Below are 24,889 nucleotides of genomic sequence, written 5' to 3'. Positions count from 1 at the left end.
GGGAGGAAAACCCAGGCCTCCACACTGTAGATGGCTCTTAGATATGTGGGAACAAATGGAGATGGTTATGGTGAACAAGCATTACCCATATTATATGCACTGGCTTTAAAAGGTCTAATACTGTGTCTTTCCTGGAGCAATTTATTACCTATTTCCCCAGGCCTAGAGAGTCTCTCTACTTACCAGTATATACCATCTTGGAGGAATAAAATACATTCTGCATGTGTTGCTGGATGCTGCAAGTGCTCATGTAGGAGAAGTGCATCCTGGGAGCATTCTCTTACTATTCTGGATGTACTATAAACACAATTGTGTTAACCTGCCTAAATTAGGTGTGCACTACCCCTAAAGATCAGCAATACTTAATTTATGGATGAGTGACCAAAACACCAGAATGGAGAATATAATTGCATTTTTTTTATCTTGGGTGCAAATTACAAATACTTTTACATGGATTACTGACTGGCATATTAAATGGATCTAAAAATATTACTGAGCACGTCTTTAGAATATCCATGACCATAATGGCTGATATAAAATAGATTTGTTATGTTTTGGCTGTTATACCAAACTGTAAAAATATCTAGCCCGTGAATATGTAAATAAGGAATGTGACCACTACATGCCCTCCTTACAATACTTAATTTATTTCTCTTGAACAATAAATCTAGAAATGATTGCAAATTTCCAGATATCTTAAAAATACACATTTATTACTCCACAAATGCAATGGCTTCTCTGCAGTATCTGCAAAAACACAAATATATTGCCAGAACTTAAATTTTCTTGTGTAATATGGTGGTGTTTTCATGCAATAAAAATTACAGAATTGTATTATCATAAAATACAAAGATATACTTACATATGTGATTTGCACTCAAGTAACTAAAAAATAAATAAATAAATAAGAAGCCTGCAAGGCATCAGTATTTCAGCACTGTTCCAAGTCAAGTTTATGCTGTTGTAGACATTTCTACTGTTTTTTAAAAATAGTTATTTATTTTACTCTTTTGGGCAAGGAATAGACCAATAAATAGTTAGCAAAAAAAAATTAACCCTTACGGGACAGTTCCTGCATGCCTTTGTCATGCAAAATTCCCAGGAAAGTCAGCTGGCATTCATTGGAAGGTTTTTAAAGTATTTTCAGAAATTTCCAATGCAACAAACTGAGAAAAGAGGACATTACTTATTTTACAGCAATGAATTGATGATGATTCCATTAAAAATGGCATACAGATAGTACAATGGATTGTGGAAAACCACAAAGAGATTGTATAGATGTATCATGAAGAATGATTGATTAATACACAGAGCATTTGAATATCTCATGCAGATTCAATTGAGTTTTGTGGTTCTGGTAGGAGAGCTAGAGATGGCAACCAGAGTTAGTGATCCACTCTGGAAATAATTGCAAATGATAGTTGTAGTCCATGAATTACAATGGTAGTTTTGCTTGTGGACCAAGTGCAGCAGCAGGCTCTAAAATAAGAGATACAGTAAAAAGAGAAATGGTGCAGAGAGATTCAAACCAAAAATATATTGTTAATTGGAACCAGCCCATTCACAAATAAAATAGAGTCCTACAATAACTTAGTGTCATTCGTTACATAAAATGCAATGAGCAATGCACATCTTTAGTCTTGTTTTTGCCACTGGTACAATCAGACATAAGTGGCACATGATTCATATTTTATTTCAAATAAAGTTCCCATGCCACTACTGTCAAAAGCATTTCTGGCAGTAGAATTTACTATTCACCTACTGCCCATCATACCATTATTTACTCCCAAAATTCCCACTGTGTTTTTGAGGGGTGTAAGAAATTGGAATTGGGCCGCAACCCTACACAGTCACAAATGTTCTTGAATATCTTACACTAAAGGGCCTTGCATATAAACATAAAAGCCAGGGTAAAACATGTGATCTCCATTTTCCAGAACTCCAGGGGGTCTCAGAATTGCTTCTACTAACCATTAGAATTGTTTAAATGATCAAATACTAAAATCTTTACCTAGGGCAAGCCCTATGGAATGTGAAAAGCACTTCTTGGATTACATTAGAAAATGGATTTGTTTACCTAGGAATATAAATAATATAAACAACATCAGAAAATGATGATTCCTTTCCTCAGTCAAAGATTAGTGTTGACAAACTCGGCACTCAAGGTAAATATTTGTTTAATGTTATTGGCTGCAAGGGTAGAAGAATTAGAAAGCTAGGGACTCTGATCTTACCCCACTTAGTCCTGCTCACTGAGGGCCTTAGTCATAAATAAGGGACCTAAGTACAGACTAGAAAATACATTAATTCACTGTACAGCAGAAAGACTATGCATTGAACTCTTGATTCCTAAAGAGGTCTAACTGTATGTGTCTGTGTAAAAGATTGTGTACCAGGAACATGGTATTGATGAAATAAGTGAACAAAGAAAAAAATCCTATTGCCCTCAAAAGTTTTATACATATCAAATGAAGTTTTACACAGGGCATTATTTGAAATAGACAAAAAGGGCCCAATCAAATGTCCACTGAAGTCAATAGGAGGATGACCAAGGACTTTAAAGGGCATTGGATCAGGCCCAATTTGTCCAAAAGATTATACAGTTTTAATCAAAGACTCCTAAAAGGAACATAGAAATCAGGACAATGCCACCCAGTCAAGTAAAGAGGCAGCATTAAAATGATCACAATATCATTATTATAGATTCTATCACACCCCCCAAACAACAGATACCCCATAGACAGCAAAGAGAAGAACTGGTAAAATATGCTGGAGTGCATAGTCCAAAATCCTTTCACATATTTTTTTCTAAAGCAAAATATACATTTTATGTTGAGAACATACAAACATAAATGGTATAGAACGTTCAGTGGTGTTACACCAGGGATGAATTTGGCCCATCATATTACACCTCATTTTTTTGTTTAACAATAAAGCAAATATGTATCCATGTCTTACAATTTGTCTTCTTTTTACAGTTACTATATGCATGTAATCTCTTCGCTAGGGAATATGTGTAAATAGGCATCAGTAAAAGTATTTCCCAGATGGGTGTTAGTGAGGTACATTTGCATGCGTTATTTAAGATAGAAAATGAGTACTAAAATTATATTGTACTCAAGGTGACTCAAATACATAGGACAATAATTCTAAAAGTCTCTTTGTCATGTCATTTGCTTCTCGGAGATCAAGATTTAGAAATGCATTTAATCGAGGCAGAAATAGTGTGTGCACAAGCGTTCTCCAGATCTTGTTTCCTTAGGAAACAATATGTTGCACTTCAGCAGTGCCTTCTGGGCGACCAGAATTTGGCCCCTAATGACCTAAAAGCAGTGTCCTCATTGGAGCTTTGCTGTTTACTGCTTGGTACTACTAAAGACATTTCTGCTTGGTTTATACAGGAAAGATAAGTGACAAAAAGTGGAAGTAATGAGAAATAAACAAAGCCTGACCTGAAAAAGTCAGTTCATTCCTATACGCTGTTACTTCAGCTTTAGAAACCACTTACACCATGTGCTAAATACAGCAGTGAATGGGTTCTATTGCTTTTGCTATTACAGTATATTTTAATTGAGCTGCAGAGAGCTCCTTTAGACAGAGGGAGTTTCTGACATTAACTTGTTAGGCATGCATCCATGCCTGTCAAACATTGCTCATTTCATTCCCATCGCTACCTATGTTCCTCACTATTTTGGTGTGCCATCATTTTATTGGTGAAAATTATTTACATGAGAAATAAAGAATAATGAAACTGACACGATAGATCCATCTATACGACAGACTGAGGCTCACAACATTTAAGTTTCCTGCATTAATAATTTTTTGCCCCCTTCACTTTGCATCTTTGCCACACATTGCAACCCATATTTGAGGCTTGGCAAGTTGAGGTATGTTTGCACCTACTTCTCAGAGCTTTTTTATTGGATTCTTTTTATCAAACACAAGAAAGAGACATGATATTGAGTACTCTGACATTGGACTGGGGAATGAGAGTAAATAGCTGTTATTTTGGAAGGTGCCGATGGCATTTATTATTAATTTTGATTCTTTTAAAAAAGTAATTTCCCTGCCATGGGACAATGGGCTGGTTGGGAATCTGCAACAGAAAGGGGACGAGAGATAGACCAAAGCAAGGTATGTCTTGGATCAAGACAAAAATGTGAGGCTTTAGGTCCATTACCTTTACAAAAATAAAATGTAAGTGGAGGAAGGTGGAACCTGATAACAAAATGCATGAGTAGCAGGAAAAAGTGTTGCTAGAAAAATGTTCATTGAAATCTTTCACAGTATAGGGCCCAGATCATACATTCTATTCAAATATGCTTTAATATGCCTTTGGAGGGAACAGCAAATGAGGATGGCTGTGTGAATTCTTTTGCTGATTTGGTAATCAGCTGGAATGTTACTGCAGGGCAGAAGGAAAAGGAAAAAAATCTCCCTTTTAAAGTTTGTTTGTGACTCAGAGCTGGGGAGGTAAATATTCTCCTGTAGCTGGTAAGGAAGGGGCAAAAGGGAGGGGAGTATTTATTTTAGATCTGTTTTACTCAAATAAGCCAACCCTTACTTCAACCTACCATTAGAGCAGGGATAGTTTATAGTAATATCTAGGAACATTAACATAGCTGGATGGTATTTATTCTCTGAAAAGAGTGGCTCCCCACGTTACAACCTATTCAAGCTCTCACAGCTCTGATTATACTATGTATGATAGGATGTGGATGGCCATGCTCTAGCAAGAACCATGGTCTTCTACAGTTTAATTACTAACAGGACATACCATTTACCTGGCTGTGTCCTAAAAATAACTGTGCAACTGGTATAAAAGCTTTGGTGTCTTTTTTCCCCCCCACAAGTTGTGCCTGCACACTTGAATATTTTTTATTAAAATTTGGTTCTGCACAATTTTCACCACTTACTAGTTTCCACATAAAACTGTGGAAAGGTAAGCATGTCTTGTTTTACATATAAAATTGTTTTACACTGGTTATTCCTTTTGTTTCATTCATGGATACTCCAAACTATACATCAACACAGCAGAAATTGCCTTGAATGCGTTTGCATTTGTTAAAAACATTCTCTATCCATTATGCTTCAGGAACATATAGTAAGGATGCAAACATGGCAAATTTCTTAAGGTCTGGTAACAGATTTTGCTAGCTTTTGTGTGGATATAATTATAATGAGATATATGCAGAGCACAGTAATTGAATGGTGTAGAAGAACTGATGGCTTGATTTCAGTAATAGTAACTTAAAGCCACTATACAGTAGAATAAGCCACTAAGCCTAACATGGAAAAGGCTTCTGAAACAAACAAACAATATCCACAGCTGGAGCAAAGTCAAGAGATCTCCTCTCCTAATGAAAAGTTAAGACAGGTAACAGCAGATTATGTACAGTACTTTATTTTACACTTAGAATAAAGTAAACAGATGGGTAAAACTGACATCACCTTTCTTCTATTATTGAGCAGCATTTTATGGCTACTCACTGGATTCGTTTCCAGTAAAACCTAAATCCAATAGAATTTAGGCCCTATTAATTCAATGTGATGAAAAAATAGAATAATTTCTGATTCATTGGCTTGTAATGTGCACAGCTCCTTGTAGCTAAGGACAGCCATACAAGGAGATTAAATATTTTAGACCAGATCCTTTGGTGCAGTGCAACCACTTTGTGCCACTCCACTAACAGATTCTCTTTGTAAAGCCAGTATATCCAGCCCCTCTGGGATTGGCCCAGTGCAAGGAGAAGCATCCAGTTGCACTGGGTTGACAGAGAGGCTCCTACATGTAGAGTGCAGTCAGAGGAAAGAGGGTGTGACTGAGGTGCTCTTAAACTGCACGCTCCTCAGCTATTTAGTCCCTTGAGGCTGTTAGCACCTGTCATTAATTAGAGCAGCCTGAGGGCTTCTCCAATTTACACAAGGGGCCAATCCTGTAAAAAGCAATCTTAGCTCTGGCGGAGTGCAAAGGTGAGCTTTACATCATCTTCTCAATCCTTCCCAAACACACACTTGTGCTGTGTGCGCCTTGCTCATATGCAAGGATCTGACCTGTTCACTTACCATGTTCAAACGTGCCTGAGTCAGCAATCTGCCTTTAAAAAAGAGCAAAGAAAGAAACTGAACTATTTTCTCCAAAGTGTTGCATAGCAAGTATTTTTCCTCATAGTAGGTACTCCAGTGTTCAGAACTGGCCATCATTTAAATCCATGAATTCAGTTCTTTAAGAACTATCTACCTCTGCTACAGCTTTACAATATTGATTTTGTGACTTTTTTTCAATTATAGTATGCAGTGTACAGTATATATTCATCAGTGCAACCTGAGAATGATTTATTCAAGAAGCGTGTAGGTTTCTGGCCCCTTGCCTTGAAACTGTAATCCTAGCTGCTGCCTGTAGAAGAACATACTGAGCTACACATGTTTAAATTGGAATTCTCAGATTCGGCTTCTGTCTCGGCTTCATCTGTAGTTTCAGGAGGAGAAATAGATTCATTCATTTGATCTTGACTCCTCTTCAACCTGTGCAGAACATAAGAGTAACAGGTTACATGCTTTCTCTCTACTTAACATTTTTGTAGAAACAATGATTGAAAAAACTGAAATGGAAAATGAGTCCTAAGGTGCCCCTACCATCCACATGTACTAACTTATCACCAGGGTTCTCAGTTTAGGGGTCATAGTCAGGCATCAGGGGGGTCACAACCACCTTGTAGTTCTCGGAAAGCTAAAGGGGCCCTGGATAGATTCTTCCTAAATGGGAGGGAAATCCCAGTTTTGGAAAAGTTTGACAACCAATGTCTTAGCCATTGCAGTGAATTCTCTCTTATGTGCTAAGTATCAAATGTAACATATGAAACAAATGCATGAACAAATGTAATACATGAAACACACACCTGAGTGTTTCTTCCATATTTGAGATCCGCCCAACCCACATCCTAACATTTTCATAAATTTTTGTATAAGCTCCTGTGTTTTAAAGTCTTTTTGACTATAGGGTACCATAACCCAAACAGCTGCAGATGTATTCTTATATTTTAAACACAATGGCATACGCAGTGCTGTACGTGCCGTAAGGGGATATCTAGTGATGAGCTTACTCAGGAGCATGGTTTGTTTAGAGGGGGATTCCTTATTTATTTCCTAGCTTGGAAGGAATTGCCTCCTATCATATTGTTTTAATTTAATAGCAAAAAATCATAAATATCTTCAAGCAACAGGGGAAAGCAGATATTTTGATTGCAGTGCTTTCATTCACCCATTGTGGAGCATGGAGGGCATTTTACCATATTTCTTTCATTTGCCATATCATCATCAAAAATACAGTGGATGGGTGGGTATTATGGGTGTATTCAAGACTCAAAATCATAATTATTTTAAAATCCACAAGATTCTGTAACATATTTGATTTAACTACAGAGTTTAATAATTATTGAGGCTTTTGGAGTTGTTCTTCAGTTCCATATTTTAGTTAAGCTTAAAAAAAAAATAGGGCCTGGGTCTGCTCCATTGAAGTTAACAATGCAGAACTGGGCCATTGCTTTGATTCTCATATTTATGGCCGCCAACAATCGGTTTTTGTTAATCCAAATTCTGCTAAGTAAAAAGAAGCCCCCTTTCCTTCTGAAAACATACTCCCTCACTCACTTCTCTCTGTTAAAAATGACAAAGTCTTGCTGGATTGCTTCGAGGCATTCCTGGAGATAGTCATTTTCCTGTTTTTTGAAAAAAGAAAAACATCACGTGCATGAGAAGTCAATACAGAAAACGACAGATTGTATATGTGACTATTGCTGTGTCTAGATGCACATGAATATAATCTAATCAGGTAGTATGTCTTTCAGCCTAAATTGATGAAGGAAAAAGAAGACCTTCATTTCTTTCACATTTTTAAATCACTGTGTTCTGTTTTCAGTTCTGGTGCAATAATTTCCCTACAACATGTTAATACACACAATCCTTTACTACATGAATAATCAGTTTATAAATGGTGAAATTCACCCTGGTGCAGAGAGCAAGCATAAGACCTATATCTACTCATTCACTTAAAACCTCAAAACAGGTCTTATGCAGGATTTAAGTGGTATATAGACCTTTAACTAGTCCTATTTCCAGGGGTGAATTTCACCCATATTGACTATCATCCTGAAGGATCCCAGAGTGTCTTAAGAGCTACATTAAAACAGCACCATCAAGGAGATTGGCAGGACATATAGAGGCTGGAGAAAAATGTAGCAGTGCCTTTAACTCACTTGTCAGTGAGTGCCTCCGCAAGTTATTGTTAAGTTTGCTTATTCTGGTTTTTGGCTTCCTGAATTATTCTTCTAATCTTTTATAGTAACCTTCATTGATTGTAATGTTAACTAGTGCTGAAGGAGGAAATGATCTACTGCTGTTAATAGACTCAGCCCACAAGTCAGGGAGAAATCTAACAGATACTTCCTGCTGTTTATAAGATAACTGGTATTCTTAAAAAAAAAATGTTTATTATGTATTTATTTTTATTTTGGGGATAATTTTAATGCTCATGTAATTGAGATGCAAGGAGCACTGTCCTGACTCCAGAAATAAGTGCTTAGGTGTTGTGACTGCTTCCTCACCTAGATCTACCCATACACATCAGTTACAGCCTGCAACACCCCTTACAAATACTAGACTTTCCCTGAGATGAAGCTATGTACTATGCCAAATGATGTAATTGTTATTTTATGGGAACATGTCCATAATGGAGAAGACTGAGACTCCTGTATTCATTTTACTAGTGACCTGAGTCTAGCCTGAACCCTGGCTCCCATGATGATAAACATTTATATAACCTAGTTTCTAAAAGAATGGGTGTTTCCTAAATATTTATTTTCATTGGCTGCAATAGTTTTGTTGTTAGTAAGAAAAAAATCATAGCACAATCTCATTGGATATTAGTGGGAATTCATGGGAGACACATAGGATCTGCTATTTTTACTTGATTGTTTCCAAAGCCTCCTGCTACCTCTCAAAGGAATGGCACTGTAAGGCCTACCAAGGGTCATCATGAACACTCAGGAGGAATCTACATGAAAAGAGTGATTCCCATGCATTCCTGGGAATATCCTAAATCAGGATTGCACAGGATACCCTAGGGTTTTGGTTAGTAGCGTTGCAAAACTCAGTTGAGACTAGCTCTTAAGAACTGAACATGCAGTATTTGAAAGACGCTGTGAGAAGCCAGCCTGGTAATACTGCAGAATTTTATTATTCTTTCAAGTGGAGGACTCAAAGCTTTGAATCATTAATATTTGTGTCATCCCTATTTCTAACTTGCCACACATCTCATTTTACTAATAATTTGGTTCTCCTTTCACTAACATGAGAGTCAATTAGTAGTAAATCTATAGAATTCAAAGGAGTTACACAGGTGTAAACTAGTGTGACAGAAGACACAGGATCTAACTGTTTAAATGATACCGCATCTGATCTGAAAAATCTTTCTTCCCTATCTACATCATGGATCTCCTGACGTTTATAGTTTCTTGATCAATGTGCATGGATCCCCCACTCATGTCACTTTAGGGATAACAGAAAAATGTGGAAGAGATCTGCCATGAAGATGGAAGAGGAGAATTTAGTTCTCGGGCAGAGTCAGTCTGACTGTCCACTTGGCTGAACATTTTTATTATAACACATATGAATGAAAATCCACCATGCAAAGTAACTGCTTTTATAACAACCAGATTTCAACACATCAGCTTTTTGTCCGCTGTACTGTTTTAGCTATTCAAGGACGGACTTACTGACTGTGAGCTGTCCTTGCTGTTGTCCCTAGACTTGTTTTTTGCAAGTCTTTTCTTCTTTTTATGCAAGGGTCTTGACTCCAGGATCATTTCTTCTAGCTCAAAGGTGGGATCGCAATGCAGACGGCCTTTCTGTTAGAATGGTACAAAGGTACTGACTGAAGGCTTAGTTCTGTGATTTATGAGAATATGTTTCAGCTAATACATTTAGGAGTTATTTCAGCCATAGAAATCCTTTGTCTTATTAAGTAAACAGTGATCATTGTTCAATAAGGGGAAACTGATTAAGTCATCACTTTTGCTTACATTAGGAACAAAGCCTGGCTCCACCTTCTTCTCACAGACATCATCCCAGATGACATTTGATAAGTAAGCTGAAGTTTGAACGTCAGTGAGGCTGGAAAATCGATGCTCAGGGTTCACCGTCAATAGCTGAAATGACAAGCACTGCAGTAAGGCATGGTCTGGCCTGAGAAAGAGCAGGCATACAGAATCATTCTGTCTTTAATCATGCTCTTATAATTAACTAAGAAAGAAAAAACCCTTTGTGGGAAATGACATATAACTTATTATCTGCGCACACACACACACATAAAAAAAAACCCCAACCCCCCCCACCTATGTTAAAAGAAAAATTATTAAGGTTGCAAACTCAAGCACTCAAATGTTAGAAAATACCATAATTAATGATGCCTGGGTTAGTTGATGGGAAAATTCCTCATTTGGGGCCAGAAGGAGGAAACATTTGATTATTAGTCCTGATCTCTTGTTGCCTGGTAAGATCAGGAAGTGCTGTTTAGGTAACACGCTCAGCCTATGCTGGGAAAGAAATGCCCCACGTTATTCAGCAATTCCTCAGCCAGCTGATTAAGGGCTAGTCTACACTGGCAACATTAAAGCGCTGCCGCGGCATCGCTTTAACGTGGCTTGTGTAGTCATGGAAGAGCGCTGGGCAGAAACTTGCTGAGCTCAGGGGGGTGTTTTTTCACACCCCTGAGCGAGAAAGTTGCAGTGCTGTAAAGTGCCAGTGTAGACAAGCCCTAAGGAAAAGCGATACTGGGCTCCGAAGAGTTTCTCGTGCAGTTCTCCTCAGCTGGACAATGTTTTAGAGCAAGAAAACTGGTGGGATTCTTGCAGGCATGGGCGACTTCCTGGTTTGGGGGTGATGACTGATAACTTTTGGATAGGGTGACCAAATGTCCCGATTTTATAGGGACAGTCCTGATTTTTGGGTCTTTTTCTTATATAGACTCCTATTAACCCCCCACTCCCATCCCAACTTTTCACATTTGCTGTCTGGTCACCCTACTTTTGGATTATGGATATTTATTATTATTTCCATATATAATGTTCTCTTTAAAAGCATGCATTCTCTGAGTTTACCCAGTAGATGGCGTATGTGATCTAGCTGAGTAATTTTTATTGCAATAATAACTAACAACTCTGCTTCTTACTAAAATAAAATCCAATTATGTAAATTGTCCACCCAACTCTAACTTATATTGGAGTCACTTATTTGCTGTCAGTGAAGTGTTTATCTCTTTTATACTCTCTTGATCAGCCACTTTTCTGAATCCTTTAATAAATAGAATCCAGGAAACCAACATCAGCTTCAAATCAACAGACTTTAGATATAACAATAAAATGAAAGTGACAAAGCACCCATTTCCCCAGAAAAAAGCAAACAAACACATTTCTAATTACAAGACAAATCAGAATCAGATTCACTGACTGCAGAATTGGAGAATGGAAAAAAAGCATTATCACAGCAGGATATCCAAACACCTATGTATTTTATGCTGCAATTAGTCTATGATGAAAGGTAGTTATTTCAATAGCCAGCTATGAATTTGAGTATTGGAGGTAATACATTTCCATACAGGCAGTTATGTTAACACTACAGTATCTTAACCTGAGCAAGTATATGATTATATCACTTAAACCAATCAAGTAACACACCTCACTTGCTAACTAACAAAAGAGAAGATGGATAAAGCAGCAAGTGACTACTCAAATTATATTTTGGAGCAATTAAATTGTGCTAACCATTGTATAAAGTCATAAAGTGTAGTCCCTCTTCAATGCCTGGAAACTTGTTAATATCTTGAAGCAGAACAGAAGACTAGTTTCTAATTAGTCCTGTACATATTCTAGCCAGTATGGAATTTGTGACCACACAATTGAAATTGTACTGAAGAAAAACAGTATTTACCTTTCTCAATAAAGCAACAATTTCTTTTGACCATACTGATGAATACTGCACACTTACAGTACTAAACAGCTGAATTAAAGACTCTACTGGGTTACTGGAGTGGATGTCGTAGGGTCTCTGAGGAAAATAAAATGGAAATATGAAAAAAATACAGTTCTTCCCTTTGAAGATTATTAAGAAAAATATCTGAAAACACTATCATATAAGACAGTAGAGGACACCAGACCCATCCACGAAGAAGTTCATAAGCCATCACTCCTAAAGACCACCAATCAACTTCAAAGGAGTAGCCTGTCCCACCATTCAGAAAAGAGTGAAAAATTTCTGGAGCTAAATAAAAACAGAAAAGAAAACAATTTCTTCACTCTGGCTGTAGTATATGTTTACATCCTGCTGCAGATTTGGAGTAAACGTCAGTTTATGGATACCATAATTACTTTTATTTAGTGCCACAGGTGGGACCTTACAAGACAAACAAGAAACATTCTGTCCCAAACAGCTTACTGTCTAAGAGCTTAGTCATGCAAGGTGCTGAGTGCCCTCAGTTCCCACCCAAGTCAGCGGGAACTGCACCTCCCAGGAACAGGTCCTAAATTAATGCAGGAACAACAGGAACTGATGTCGACATTGGGAGGTGGATGAGAGCAAACATAAGAGGGTCATGAGGTGTTTTAGGGAAAATAATTCACACATCTTGAGGGATAGACTGCTTGATTAATTAACTTTTCTGAATAACTAAATTGCTTGCATTAATGTGTTAAATTAGTTCAATTACTTTGTGTTAGACACAAATTATAAAATGGTATGCTGTAAGTACCCTTTCAAATTGTAGAGACAATTATTAGATAATATTTCTTACCCATATATGGTTTGGTTCCAGCTAGCGCAGTTGCTCTTTCACCATCTCTGATTATTGTTGCAATATTAAAATCTGTTAGGTGTGCATGACCTTAGAAATAAAGACACATTTTTAAAGAGGTATTAATAAAATAGTCATAAATGGAACATTGTGTAACCTAGACACATTAAATTATTCAGAAAACATTTGATGCTTGTTTACCAAAGGAGCAGGCAGTGTGCCACCTGGCTCTTATTAAATGATCATAATAGATCCTGAAGGTATTCTTAAGGTCCCAGTCTTTTCAGATGGAAAAAAAATAGTTATTTTTCTGCCTTTATTAAATGCCAAACTTGAAGTGCTGTTTTGTAGTCATTAAAAATGTCCAATTTATTCCAGCTCATACAAGCATCTGATCAGAGCTAAAATGAGTTACATATGGGCAAATGGATATACTGCTTTCTGCCCACACAGCAATGAATGCATAGTTATCAACTGTAACTTACAGTGGCTTTTCAAAGGACAAGAAGATGCTTTTTTGATTTCCACAGTACATAAATTAACTCCACGTAAGGCAGTCATTACAATTACACATGCATTCATAAACACCTGTTGTACATTATGTCTGCAATGAACTACCCCTTTCTAAAATGGCTTTAATGCTTGTGTGGAATGTTGGTTTGACAGACAAAGAATCAAAGATGATTGTGAGGGAAAAGACTCTTTGGATCTAAAGGCCTATTTCCTTGCCATTATAGGATTCTGAACCAGAAACTTTCACAAAATAAATAAATTTTAAAATTGGCAAATTTGCTGAGGTTTTGTTTTGTTTGCCAATTTTTCATCATTTTCTGCAACCCGGTCATTTTTCCAAAATGTAAAGTCAAAATTAAAAGAAAGGAACTGATTCCTGGTTAGAAAGCAAGAGGACAAGAGAAACAATAGTCAAATAAATTCAATTTTTCAAATAGATAACATTTTTCACTTTGTTGTTGTTTTGAGGAAGAGTGGTCCAGTAGTTAGGGTGAGAGCTTGGACATCAGGAGATCCACGTTCAACTCCCTGTTGCCGCAGATTTCCCCTGTGGTTCTGAACAAGTGACCTCCAATAGGCATCTAGTGGGATTTTCAGAAGTGCCTAGGCATCTAACTGCCATTGATTTCTGATTCTTTAAGTGCCTAAATACCATTAAAAATCCATCCCATAGTCTCCCTATGCCTCAATTCCTCATCAGTAAAATGAAGATGAGTACTTCTCTTTCTCACAAGGGTGTGGTGAGAATAAATACATTAAAGATTGTGAGGCCTTCAGATACTACAGTGATGGTACCATGTAAGTACCTTAGGCTATGTCTACACTTGCAGAGTTTTTGCACTGCCAGTTTCACTGGTGATAGGGAACCAGTGAAAGTAATACCCTGTTTTGTGTATTCACTTCATTCCTCAGCTGTCAGAGGGTGTTTACATTAGCAGTACTTCCACGGGGATGAGAGCAGCGCTCTAGGGCAGCTATCCCACAGAGCAGCTCTCTCCAGTTTGAGGAGGGGTCTTTTGGGAAGTGTGTGTGTGTGTGGGGGGGCGTGATCGCGGGGCATCCTGGATCCCTGCACAGCCTCCTCTCCCCAAACACTGATCAGCTCCAGTAGCTCAGCATTGCTCCGTGGAGCAGTCATTGTCACCTGGCCAGATAAGTGAGCACTTGCCAAGAAAACAGGAAGGGGAGTTTCAAAGTTCCTGGGGCTTTACAGGGGGAGGGGTGGACGTCTGTTTACCTGGCAACAGAGCAGCAGAGCTGCTGGCGAGAGTGGTCACCTGGGCACTGAGGGATATCCTGCAGAGGTTAAAAGCTCTGTAAACAGGAAGAACGTGTCTTCACTTGCACATCACTGCAAAAGCATCACCAGTAAGAGCTGTACGCCTCTTGTGGAGGTGGTTTTCTTTTTGTGGTGAAACTTCTCAGTTTCACCGCAAAAAGTAATTGGCAAGTGTAGATGCTCCCATGGTTTTTGTGCAGAAAAGGGACTTTTTCCGCTTTAAATGACAAGCGTAGACATGCCCTTAGATAGAAGTGACTGAACAATTTCAAAAATGTTAAAAATATTTTCAGTTAGGCCTAGTGCTGAGAAGAGTCATGATCACAAAATGGAAAGAGATGGGAAAGGCCTCCTGGATCATCAAGCCCATTTCCCTGCAAAAGCAGGATTGTTCCTGGGAGTATGTATTTATTATTCTATGCCATCTGATTTTGATACCAGACTGAAAGGACATTTCAGAACAAAGGGAAGCCCTATAGAAATAGCAGCAAAAGTAGGAAGAGAAAAATAGAATTGTGGAGACCTCCTTCAGAGCATAATTTCTTGTTTGCAGTTTCTTTTAGAGCCAGAGTACCCATTCTTTTGGGACAGCTGTGCCAAGTTATCAGACTACAACATACGCTGTATCAGCTAGGGTCTGATTTCTCTCATTCGGGTACTCATGATGCATTGTGAGACTGAGGTGTGGAGCAATCCAAGCTCCAGTTTGAGCTGTGTACAAGTGAACATGAGGCAGGCAAGGATGGTACACCAATGTTCAGCACAGACTGGGATGGGGCAGGGGGAAGCCTAATGTGTCAGGAACAAACACTTAATAAGCTTAAATACTAATATCAGTACCTTGGGAACCACTAGCCTAGATCCTCTCACATTTTTGTTCACATAGTTATAACAACTTTCCAGATCCTATATAAATAGTGAAGACAATAGGGAAATGCTAGAATTCTGTATTAAGACATTGCCATAGCAACATCTTAAATAAAAAGTCAAAAGGTGCTTCTTGGAATCTTGTTGGATGAAAGCAAGGTGGCCATTAAAATTTCCAAATATCCAATCTTGGAGTAACATGGAGAACTTTCTGTGTAGACATTAGGCATGGGCAAACCAGTTCAGATAAAATCAAAAGTAACTTCTCCAAACTCTCACTTAAAACTTCAACTGAGACCCTAAAAGATACAAATAAAGTTTGAATATTTTCTTCCTATCTCTGCTTTTCCTGTTTCTGGCCAGGACTAGAAACAGGATTCCAAAATAACAGCAAGAAAAAATGCTTTTGATAGAAGAGCTCATGAAAATATCTATTCTTGTTAGATCTGCAGCCCAGTTTTGAACAGCTAACTAGTATAGATAGATTGGATAATGCTCAGATAAGCACTCAAAAGTTTGGATATTTATCTGACCAGAGCATGGGCCTCTAAGCTTTTTGAGGTTCCCTATCACGAGCAGAATGTTTCTCTTATATCATTGTGGAATTACTGCACACATACCACATATTTAGGCTGATGTTTGGGGCCACTTTCAAGAGTTGGTTTATGGGTGTATCAGAGTGAGCACTGTACTTGCCACAGAGTCGCTAATCCTGACTGGGATGCCCATTGCTGGATTGTCCAGGTGGTAGAAGAGACAGTAACCCCACAGCTAGCAGCTCTTACTGCAAATAAAGAGCTTGCAGCATGTGCGTTTTATGATCTCCACAAGTTTATAATATGCTCACTGTGTAAGAGCCACAAGTCCAAAGATTCTAACATGCACATAGGAACCTGGTTGTTCCCCAGCCGCTGTGGCAGTTTTGTCTTTTCCCCATTATAGGGGATGGGCATCCCAGTTTGGACTTGGGGCTCCCAGGCAATGGGAATAAATCTCTCGTCTTCCGGTTGGAGAAAAACAGCTCTCTCAGGCAGAGCTGGCTCTCTTTTTTTTTTTCTTTCTTTACTGCATGAACCCATGTATAAACCAACATGGCTTAAGTATAAACTGGCTTATCCATGAGTATGTATAGCAAGTCTTCCAAACAGCTTGTGGTCAGGGTAAGCTGGCAGTACGATATCCCTGCCATTTCTTCCTCCTTTGTGCGAGGCTGTCTGATAGCTATATGAATTATGCATATGAGACCAATGCTGCCTGATCTGAAAAGAGATGAAGACAGAGGGATATGTGGACAAATTGTCAAGCAGTTGCTTATAAATCATCAAAAGCTCACTGGTTTGTTTGCATTCAAGTGTCTTCTCCAGAGCAAAAACATATTTTTAATGAAGGAAGATGCAGCACTCTCTCTTAAATCCTTGAGAAAGATTTCAGAACAGCAAGAAAAGAGACGTCACTACAGTTCAGTATAGCACTGAAGGAGGAGAATTTGGGTTGTAGTGAACTCCAATATTCCTTAATTCTTTAACTCTGATCATGCTTCCAGTATAGCCAAGTCTGCTCTTTAAAAGAAGCTGGCTACATGCCAATTCCATTTTTCATACTGCTAAGGTGGCTGTTCATAGATTACTTATGTAACAGACACATCACAATAAAACTATTTTAGGTGGAGCATATAAAATCTGTGGTCAGTTCGTCTACTCTGTCAAGGCAAACAAAAAAGAAATCCAACATGAGTTGCAGCAGGTCAACCAATTATTCCAAATCTTGCCCGGGGGATAGTTACTTTCAAGCCAAGCTAGAAATCTAGTCCAAAGCAAACCACTCTCTCTCGCTCTCTCTCTCCTGTAAGGCTATTTTCTGCCCTGTATCTGCATGTGGCTCCCCAGCTGACATCTTTGGGTGTTTCATGTCTGAATCAAGGGCAGAATAGCCCATTTTCTCCTCTTGTTTTCGCCTCTCATCTCATTCTTTCTATTTTATGCTCATTAGTTTTTCAGTGCTCTGCGATCTGCACCAGCTCTAGTAAGTTTTCAGGTGGAATTCAAGCTGTTGGTTTGAACCTATAAAAACCAAAAAGGATTAGAACTTGGTTGCCTGAGAGATTGCCTGTCTTTCCCAATGATATACTGCAACAGCTGAGATCAGCAGTGGTGTGCAGCCTGGAACGCTTTCCATTTAAAACAGAGAGTGGCGAGTAGTACATTCTCAGGGAAGAGTCTTGATCTTGTTTCCCACTTTGTTCTGTCAGAGCCCAAATTTGTTAATCTTCCAAGCAGGTTGTAGAGCCCATTTCCCCCCTCTCCCCCTCCACTCCCTCCTCCGTTCCGTCTGCTTCTGTAAGGTTGCTGAAGAGAGTATAAGCTGAGGAGAAGATGTTTATGGGCAGTCCTTTGTTTATGTTCATGTTGTGATTTTTAATGTATAGCCTGAGTGCCCAAAGCACAAGGTAGGTGACTACAATTGTATTTTTAAAGCTCAAAGTAAATGTATAAATATCTCTTTTCTTGACTCCAAAGTACTGAAGATGAAAAATGATTATGATACCTTGGCCTAAGGTATTTGTGGAAACAGGTCCCCAACATTTTTTATCAACTAGCAGATTGGTAGGACACAAAGTTATTTTCTAATAGTTAATTTGATTGGAAGCTATTGTATTAATATCTTTGAAGAAAAAATACCACTTTTAAAAATCTCAGCCAGAAATATTATTTGTCCTAAAAATATAAGAACTAGTTAAAATAAGCTTTGGTTTATGACAAACGTACTTGAGACTTCATTCTCCCTTGCCTTGCATAACTTGTGTGCAAAATTAATGTAAAATATTTCCAAACCAGAGCAGTAGTGTCTTGCTCCCACCTTGCCTAGGGGTAAATATGCACACAAGATGCATGGTAGTGGAGAATCAGGAGCTAGGCTTGCAAGAGCTGCAGAGACAGACAGGTTTTGTTTTTTTCTTACCTTGCTCGTCTAGAAGAATGTTGTCTGGTTTTACATCTCTGGGAAAAGAAATGAGGATGTATGTCAGAAGTTATGCAAATGGAAAAAGCAATTCAAAAGAAAGGCAAAACTATTTCTTGTGACCGACAATTAGGGTAGAAAATATAAAATAAAGTACCCTAGTATGAGAGAAATTATTCGTGCATGTGCCATCTCTTATATGTGTAATAGATAAATGTTTTTCCTATGCAATCATGCAAAAAAAAAAAGGGGGGGGGACAAAACTCCCAGATCTTGCTCTTGCAAAACTCCTATTGAAATTAATACTGAAAGATTTTGTGAAGAACTTTATAACTTTGAATCAAATACTGGGCCAGATTTATGCTGGGGTAAATTTAGAGTAAATCCACAGATGGCAAAGGACCAGCGCTAGTATAAATGAGGGCAGAATTTTAACCAAGGGGTCAGATGGCCAGGTGCAGTTTAAATAGGAGCTGTTTACTGAATACCAACTGTTAAAGATGTTGGGATACTCATTAGCATACAACACAATGAGGACAACTCCACCTTAAACTCAAATATAGACTGCAATGGACCTATGCCAGTTTGCACCAGCTGACGATTCTGGCCCCTTATTCTCTAATGATCCTGACCGTCTCATTTATTGATGTTGGTTTATTTAGATTGTTAGTTTTCAACAGCTGAGACTAACAGATTTTGCTGTTACCTGTGAATAATATGCTGACTTCGTAAATAGTCTAGAGCTAGTGCCATCTCACAAATATAAAGCTTCACTGTTTCCTCCGTGAATTGAACATTTTGCTGTAGATGATACCGTAGATCACCACCTAGGAGTAAATCCACTACCATAAACATGTCTTCTTCGTCCTGAAAAGAGTACCTACAGAAAACAAACACAAGCAAGTAAACAGCATGGCACCTTGCAAATTTCACAGGTGCTACAAAATGAAGGAGCTTTTTTTAAATCCTAATTATACTCTACATGTTAAATGATAATAACCCTATCCTCTCCATTTACCCAAGTAAAGTTACAGGAATATCCTGGCTTCAATATTTACATCATTTTAATTGTGCATGCATGATTCAATATACTGTCTTATATTTTTTTAACTCATTACTGCTATGTTCTGTCTGGATGAATTAATTTGCATGCTGCCTTCCTCATTGTGTAACTTACACAGGCTATCCCATGCAAAATTTCTGTGAAGGGGCAGCAATACTCATTAATTTTACCCTACTTGCACAGTCCATTGTTATATTCAGGGCACTGTCATTTAACTCCTATATTCTTAACACACTTATTCTTCCTGATACAATCAAAACTGTGCTGGAATAATGAGCAGCAAACCAAATGTAGTTATCTGATAAACCTCCCTGCTATCAGCTCTAATGAGTCACCCACAAAGAATATGCTACTCAGAGCTACTGATAGCCAATCTCCATTACAATTAAAATGTTAGTGCTGATTCTAGCCACTTCTCTGACATCTAGTGTGAAGGACCTATGATGGGCCAGGGGAGACTGTCCTTGCTTGAGCAGTAGCATGAGGTCAATGTGTGCGGTGCTATGCTGCACGCTCTCAAAGGCTCCATTGTGGGGGCCATACCTATAATTCTTATAATTCTTAGTTGAGCTGGGCAAAATTTTTTGGACAAATTTAGCTGATGAAAAATGCTGTTTCAGGCCAACTAAAACTGTTCACAGATTTGGCGCCAATTTGCTAAATACTTTTGGCCCCCAAAAATGTTTTGGGATAGATTCATAAAACCAGAGGAGGACCCTCTTGTTTACCCAATGGCCCTGTGGTTAGAGCACTCAGCTGGGATACGAGACACCCAGGGTCAAGTCCCCATTCTGTCTGATTCAGAACAGGGAGCTGAACTTTGGTTTCCCACATTTTAGATGAGCGCCTTAACCACTAAGATATGGGATAATCTAGGTGGGGCTCTCAATCTCGCCTGTTGAAGCTGTTCCTCTTTGTATAAAATACTTAAATAGTCATTGGAGCAGGAATTTGAACTTGGATTTCTCACCTCCCAGCTGAGGCTTAGAAAGGGGGAGAGAGAACCTGGTGGTTAGGTTGGGTGACTCACCTGGGTTGAGGTGACACCTGGGTTCCAGTCCCTGCTCCAATGAATACTCAGAAAGCCAGTACAGGATCTGCACCATTTATGCAGTGAGCCAAATTCTTCTCTAACACCATGTGCAAATCCTTTGAGGTCAACGGAACTGCACACAGCATGCATCATGGCAGCCTGCATGTCAACAGGATCATATGTTACAAAAGTTTATTGCTTATGTATTGTTTAAAAAAACCCTCATTATATATAGTATCAGCCAAACAAAATTAAAGGTCCCATCCCGTGTGGCGTTCAGTGGGAATAAAGGGCCCTTTGAGTGCATTTAGCACTTTATGGGAGGGGCTGAGCAACTCACAGGATTAGGCCCTAAATTATTTAGTTGAAAATAGTTACCTGAGATTTCTAGGGATTCAGTTTCAGCCTGACCTTAACCAGGCCTAAAGTTTTTGTATCCACAGTTTTGTCAGCAGAAATAATTACAGGCGAAATTTGGCACTCACTTCTTTGAGAGTGCAATTTAGTGCAATTTAAGCCTAAGCCTGAGGTCCACAGCTCCCATTGTTTTCCAGTGGGGTTGAGTGCTTAGCTCTGAAAATCAGACCATTAGACATCCAGTTACCGATTTGTGGCATGATCAGGAAAATGGACTGAACTGCACCTACAGGGAAGCTAGGCTATGAAAATCTGGCCTCAAGTTTCAACACTTTGCTCTAATGATTTTCACTGCGAGAAACATTGTCAGCCCCTACTAACCATTCACCCAGAGCTACATAGTTCCCTATTATATTTTATGAATCACTCACCTCATTAACAGGTAAAGTTTGGGACTTTACTAAAGACCCATTTCATTTTAACTTCAGACTCATTCTAAATGCAGATTTTCTGTATTTTTCATAAACTGATTTTTCTCTTTTTTGAAAATGAAGTAAGAGAATACAAGGGCTAATTTAACTCACAGAATGTCAGAGCAGGAGCCTTATATCAGTTACAAAATAGAAAGGTCTTTTTAAAATCTGAAACAATTGGCTTTTGTGAGAAACCCCACCAAACTCTGGACATACCTCAAAAGAATTTCCAGTAGTTGTCTGTGACAACAGTACTACTTAGTGAATTATATGTGGGATTGTGTGATGCATGCATCACAAATTATGCTTCACAAATTTCTGTTCTTATACTGAATGTGTGCTAGAAATGAATGTACAATTCTATTATCTGATAGTGCTAAGAGAAAACACTTACTTTCTTAACAACCTCAGTAGAGCAATTGTTAAAATGGTTTGACAAACTCAGGCCGATTGTCTTGACTATACTGAAGGGACTTACTGAATCTAATCCTAAGGCATTATGCATAGACTTTATTTCATCATTTTATTTTAGTGCTATTGGGGCTTTTTCAATCTTCGGGAAATTTCACTGCTCATTAACATGGCTGGAGGATTAGCACTGGCTAATAGAGACTGACTCCTTGAAGCAAACATCCCTGCCAACTCTATCAATGCAGATTCAGCTATCAGGTTTGTGGATCTTTCCTGAGAAAAAGTGCCAGTCATTCCTGATGTCTTTGTAAGGTCAAACAATATGCAACAGGGATTAATTTTAGACTAACAAACACATTTCATTTGTGACATAAACTTTGGAATCCAACAGGAAATTTGGAACCTATTAGAGAAAACTATGGCACTATCAATACACTTCACTGCATTTTTTATTTTAAAAAATCACCTTATTTACCTGTTACTTTATGAACACAGTCTTCATTTTATCATTACAACACACTTTTCTAAACAGCAGAGAAGATGTGACTGCATGAGTCTTTAGGTAGTTTGAAAAACTGCTGGATTGGAAATATTGGCTACCTGATTCCATTATATTCTCCAGATTTCAAATGAGGAATTGGGGTTTTACAAAAGGCTACTTTATCGTTTGAAATAATATACTATAAACTGTAACAAAGGATGCGTGAAGCCACTTGAAAAATATAAAAGCAACTCCGAATTTTAAGCAGCCCAACGCCAATGTTCAGGTTGGATAAGGATGACCCATCTCTCGCCCTCTCTTTCTCACTTTCATCCTCCTTCCCAGTATGGCCATATCACCCTACCTTCTTGTATCCGTCTTACCTGACCCCAGCTTCCTTCCACCAAGCTATATAGATTTGACCTTCCCCACTGTCTGTAAATATGGGCCATGGATCCATTCCTGTATCTTCCAATATTACCTCTTTCCTAATGCTTTCTTTGAATATTCAATCATGGAACTCAGTAAACCTGTTTGTTGGGCCTGGCTGCCAATGAATCTTATGAGCACTCATGCATTAAATGCTCTCTTGGCACAGCGTCTCTGAGCATGCACAATTTGAATTCAGCTTCCAGGGCCCATCAAAGAAGATGACAGACTTACTGAGATTTGCTGATCCCTGCAAAGGAGCATGTGTGGTGGGGAGGCAAGAGCAATTGCAGCAGGAGTAACTTGGATCAGGACCCATTAGAGGGTCATGAAGATGGTGGTGGAAGGAACATCAAATATTTTGATAAACTTCAGATAAATATGTGGACTATTGCATGCTCATCACAAATGAATTTATGATCCTTTGGGGCTTATTGGATCATTTTCTATCATCAGCCAGTAGATTTAGGTTGTGCAAAAGTGAATACCGAAAATAAGTCTGAATTATAAACAAATGCACTTTTAATTGACCAGTTTAACTTTTTATAAAGCATTTTGGTTACAACAAGGCTTTCAATAATTGCCACATGGCTGATAATTTGAATAGACTACTTAAATATGTGTCAAAAGAAGAACACTAGCTAAGGTGATTACATCTGAAATTGCTCAGTATTAATAGCAGTTCAAACTTGATCATGTATCCACTAGCAAAGACTATGCAATGACTGGTTCGCTGCAACACATACCAATGATTTGACTCTTAATTTTTGCAATTATTTCCTTATAGCACAGCTAAAGTCTAAAAATTGTTTTGATCCATAAAAAGCTTTTGAAGTGTGTCTTTGGATGCTCACTGTACAGCGTGAGATGTACAGTGCCGCTGGAGCATCTGTATGACCATATTTTATGTAGTCTGGCCACCCTCCTCACAGGCCTCTCTTTGTCATCCTGGCCTCCATTTAGCAAGGTACTTAAACATGTGCCTAACTTAAAGTGCATATTTAAACTGCCTTGATGAACTGGGGCCCCTCTAATAGGGCCTACCTAGCAAAATCTTACTTCTAGCGCTTATGACCCAGAGCAGTCCATTTACCCAGTACGTAGCAAGTGTTTGCAAGATCAATTCCTTTAGAATGAAAGATGCCTGAGAGACAAGAACCATGTGTAAAGCCCCATACACTTTTAGCACATTTGTACCATGTTGCTGGCATTATTATTATTTATTGTTATTTATTATTAAGATGGTAAACATAATCTATATCATGGAGAGCTACCAGTTTCTTTTAATTCTTTAAGTTCAAGTTTGTGCCTGATGCAAGGATTACAAAATATAGCACACAATTCATGATGAAAAAGTAAAGAACATGGACAGAATCACAGTGATCAGTATCTCCATACATAAAGTACAATAACGTATGAGCTCTTTAATTAAATACTATGATTAAATTGTTTGACTGCATCAAGGTTCCTTTGCCAAACTTCACTTTAACATGTTGTGTTGCAAAATTATTTTAAATTTAACTTGAAAAGTGTTAGCGGAACAGTTATTTGATTTTCAGATTTGAAAGAAAACTTGTTTACCAATTTAAAAAAAAATATTCTAAAGAAATCATGTAAGATAATTTATCAAATGCATTTAAAAATGTGCCTTAAAATGTAGACATCTTAGCTGTCAGGACAGATTCCCCGAGTTTTCACATAAGCAAGAAATCCAGTGATGATATAGGGACAACTCAGTAGATTTCTTTCATCATCCCTTGTCAAGTGCAAACTGACTGACTATGAGGGTTACTGTAAGGTGTTTGTGAATACATGCAGTCACCAGAAGTATACATCAGAAAAGAAGATATTCACCAGAGATTCACCAAGAATACATGCTCAATTTCCTGCAGGATCTCTAATTCTCTAAACACGTTTCGAACCTCATCTCTTTCGATGCATTGTTGTTTGTTCATGTACTTCATGGCATACATCTTCTCCGTATCTCTCTTTTGTACAATACACACCTAGAACCACACACACACAAAAAAAAGTAGATGACAGTGATATACCTTTACTTGATGTTTTACCTGACTATAGCTGTATCATTTGGTGTCTTGGGGCTCAAATATGTGTGGTATTCAGCAAAGTGCTAATTAAACTAGTGGGGATGGGGTGAAAGGAACACTTGGCAAAATCAGG

At 38.3% G+C, this 24,889-nt stretch overlaps 1 protein-coding gene across 2 annotated transcripts in view; it reads right to left on the bottom strand.

Annotated features, from left to right (window-relative positions):
- Nucleotides 1–583: 583 nt before the first annotated feature.
- STK32C (serine/threonine kinase 32C) overlaps nucleotides 584–24,889 on the bottom strand; it is a 244,738-nt gene continuing 220,432 nt past the window's right edge. The window contains exons 3-12 of one of the 2 annotated variants that reach the window (XM_074959121.1): nucleotides 24,563–24,714; nucleotides 19,168–19,341; nucleotides 18,462–18,499; nucleotides 12,845–12,934; nucleotides 12,212–12,315; nucleotides 11,986–12,102; nucleotides 10,080–10,205; nucleotides 9,774–9,905; nucleotides 7,651–7,718; nucleotides 584–6,525 (exon numbers count right to left, since the gene is read on the bottom strand). In XM_074959121.1, coding sequence (XP_074815222.1) covers nucleotides 6,387–6,525; nucleotides 7,651–7,718; nucleotides 9,774–9,905; nucleotides 10,080–10,205; nucleotides 11,986–12,102; nucleotides 12,212–12,315; nucleotides 12,845–12,934; nucleotides 18,462–18,499; nucleotides 19,168–19,341; nucleotides 24,563–24,714 — 1,140 coding nt within the window. In that variant the 3' untranslated portion in view covers nucleotides 584–6,386. Of the gene's footprint in view, nucleotides 6,526–7,650; nucleotides 7,719–9,773; nucleotides 9,906–10,079; nucleotides 10,206–11,985; nucleotides 12,103–12,211; nucleotides 12,316–12,844; nucleotides 12,935–18,461; nucleotides 18,500–19,167; nucleotides 19,342–24,562; nucleotides 24,715–24,889 lie in introns of those variants that run through there. The other variant, XR_012640326.1, reaches the window with a different exon arrangement.

Source organism: Natator depressus, chromosome 7, assembly GCF_965152275.1.
Source record: "Natator depressus isolate rNatDep1 chromosome 7, rNatDep2.hap1, whole genome shotgun sequence".
In the NCBI taxonomy this organism is placed as follows: domain Eukaryota; kingdom Metazoa; phylum Chordata; order Testudines; family Cheloniidae; genus Natator; species Natator depressus.
The sequence above is the reverse complement of the archived record's forward strand: the minus strand, read 5'-3'. Positions and strand labels throughout refer to the sequence as shown.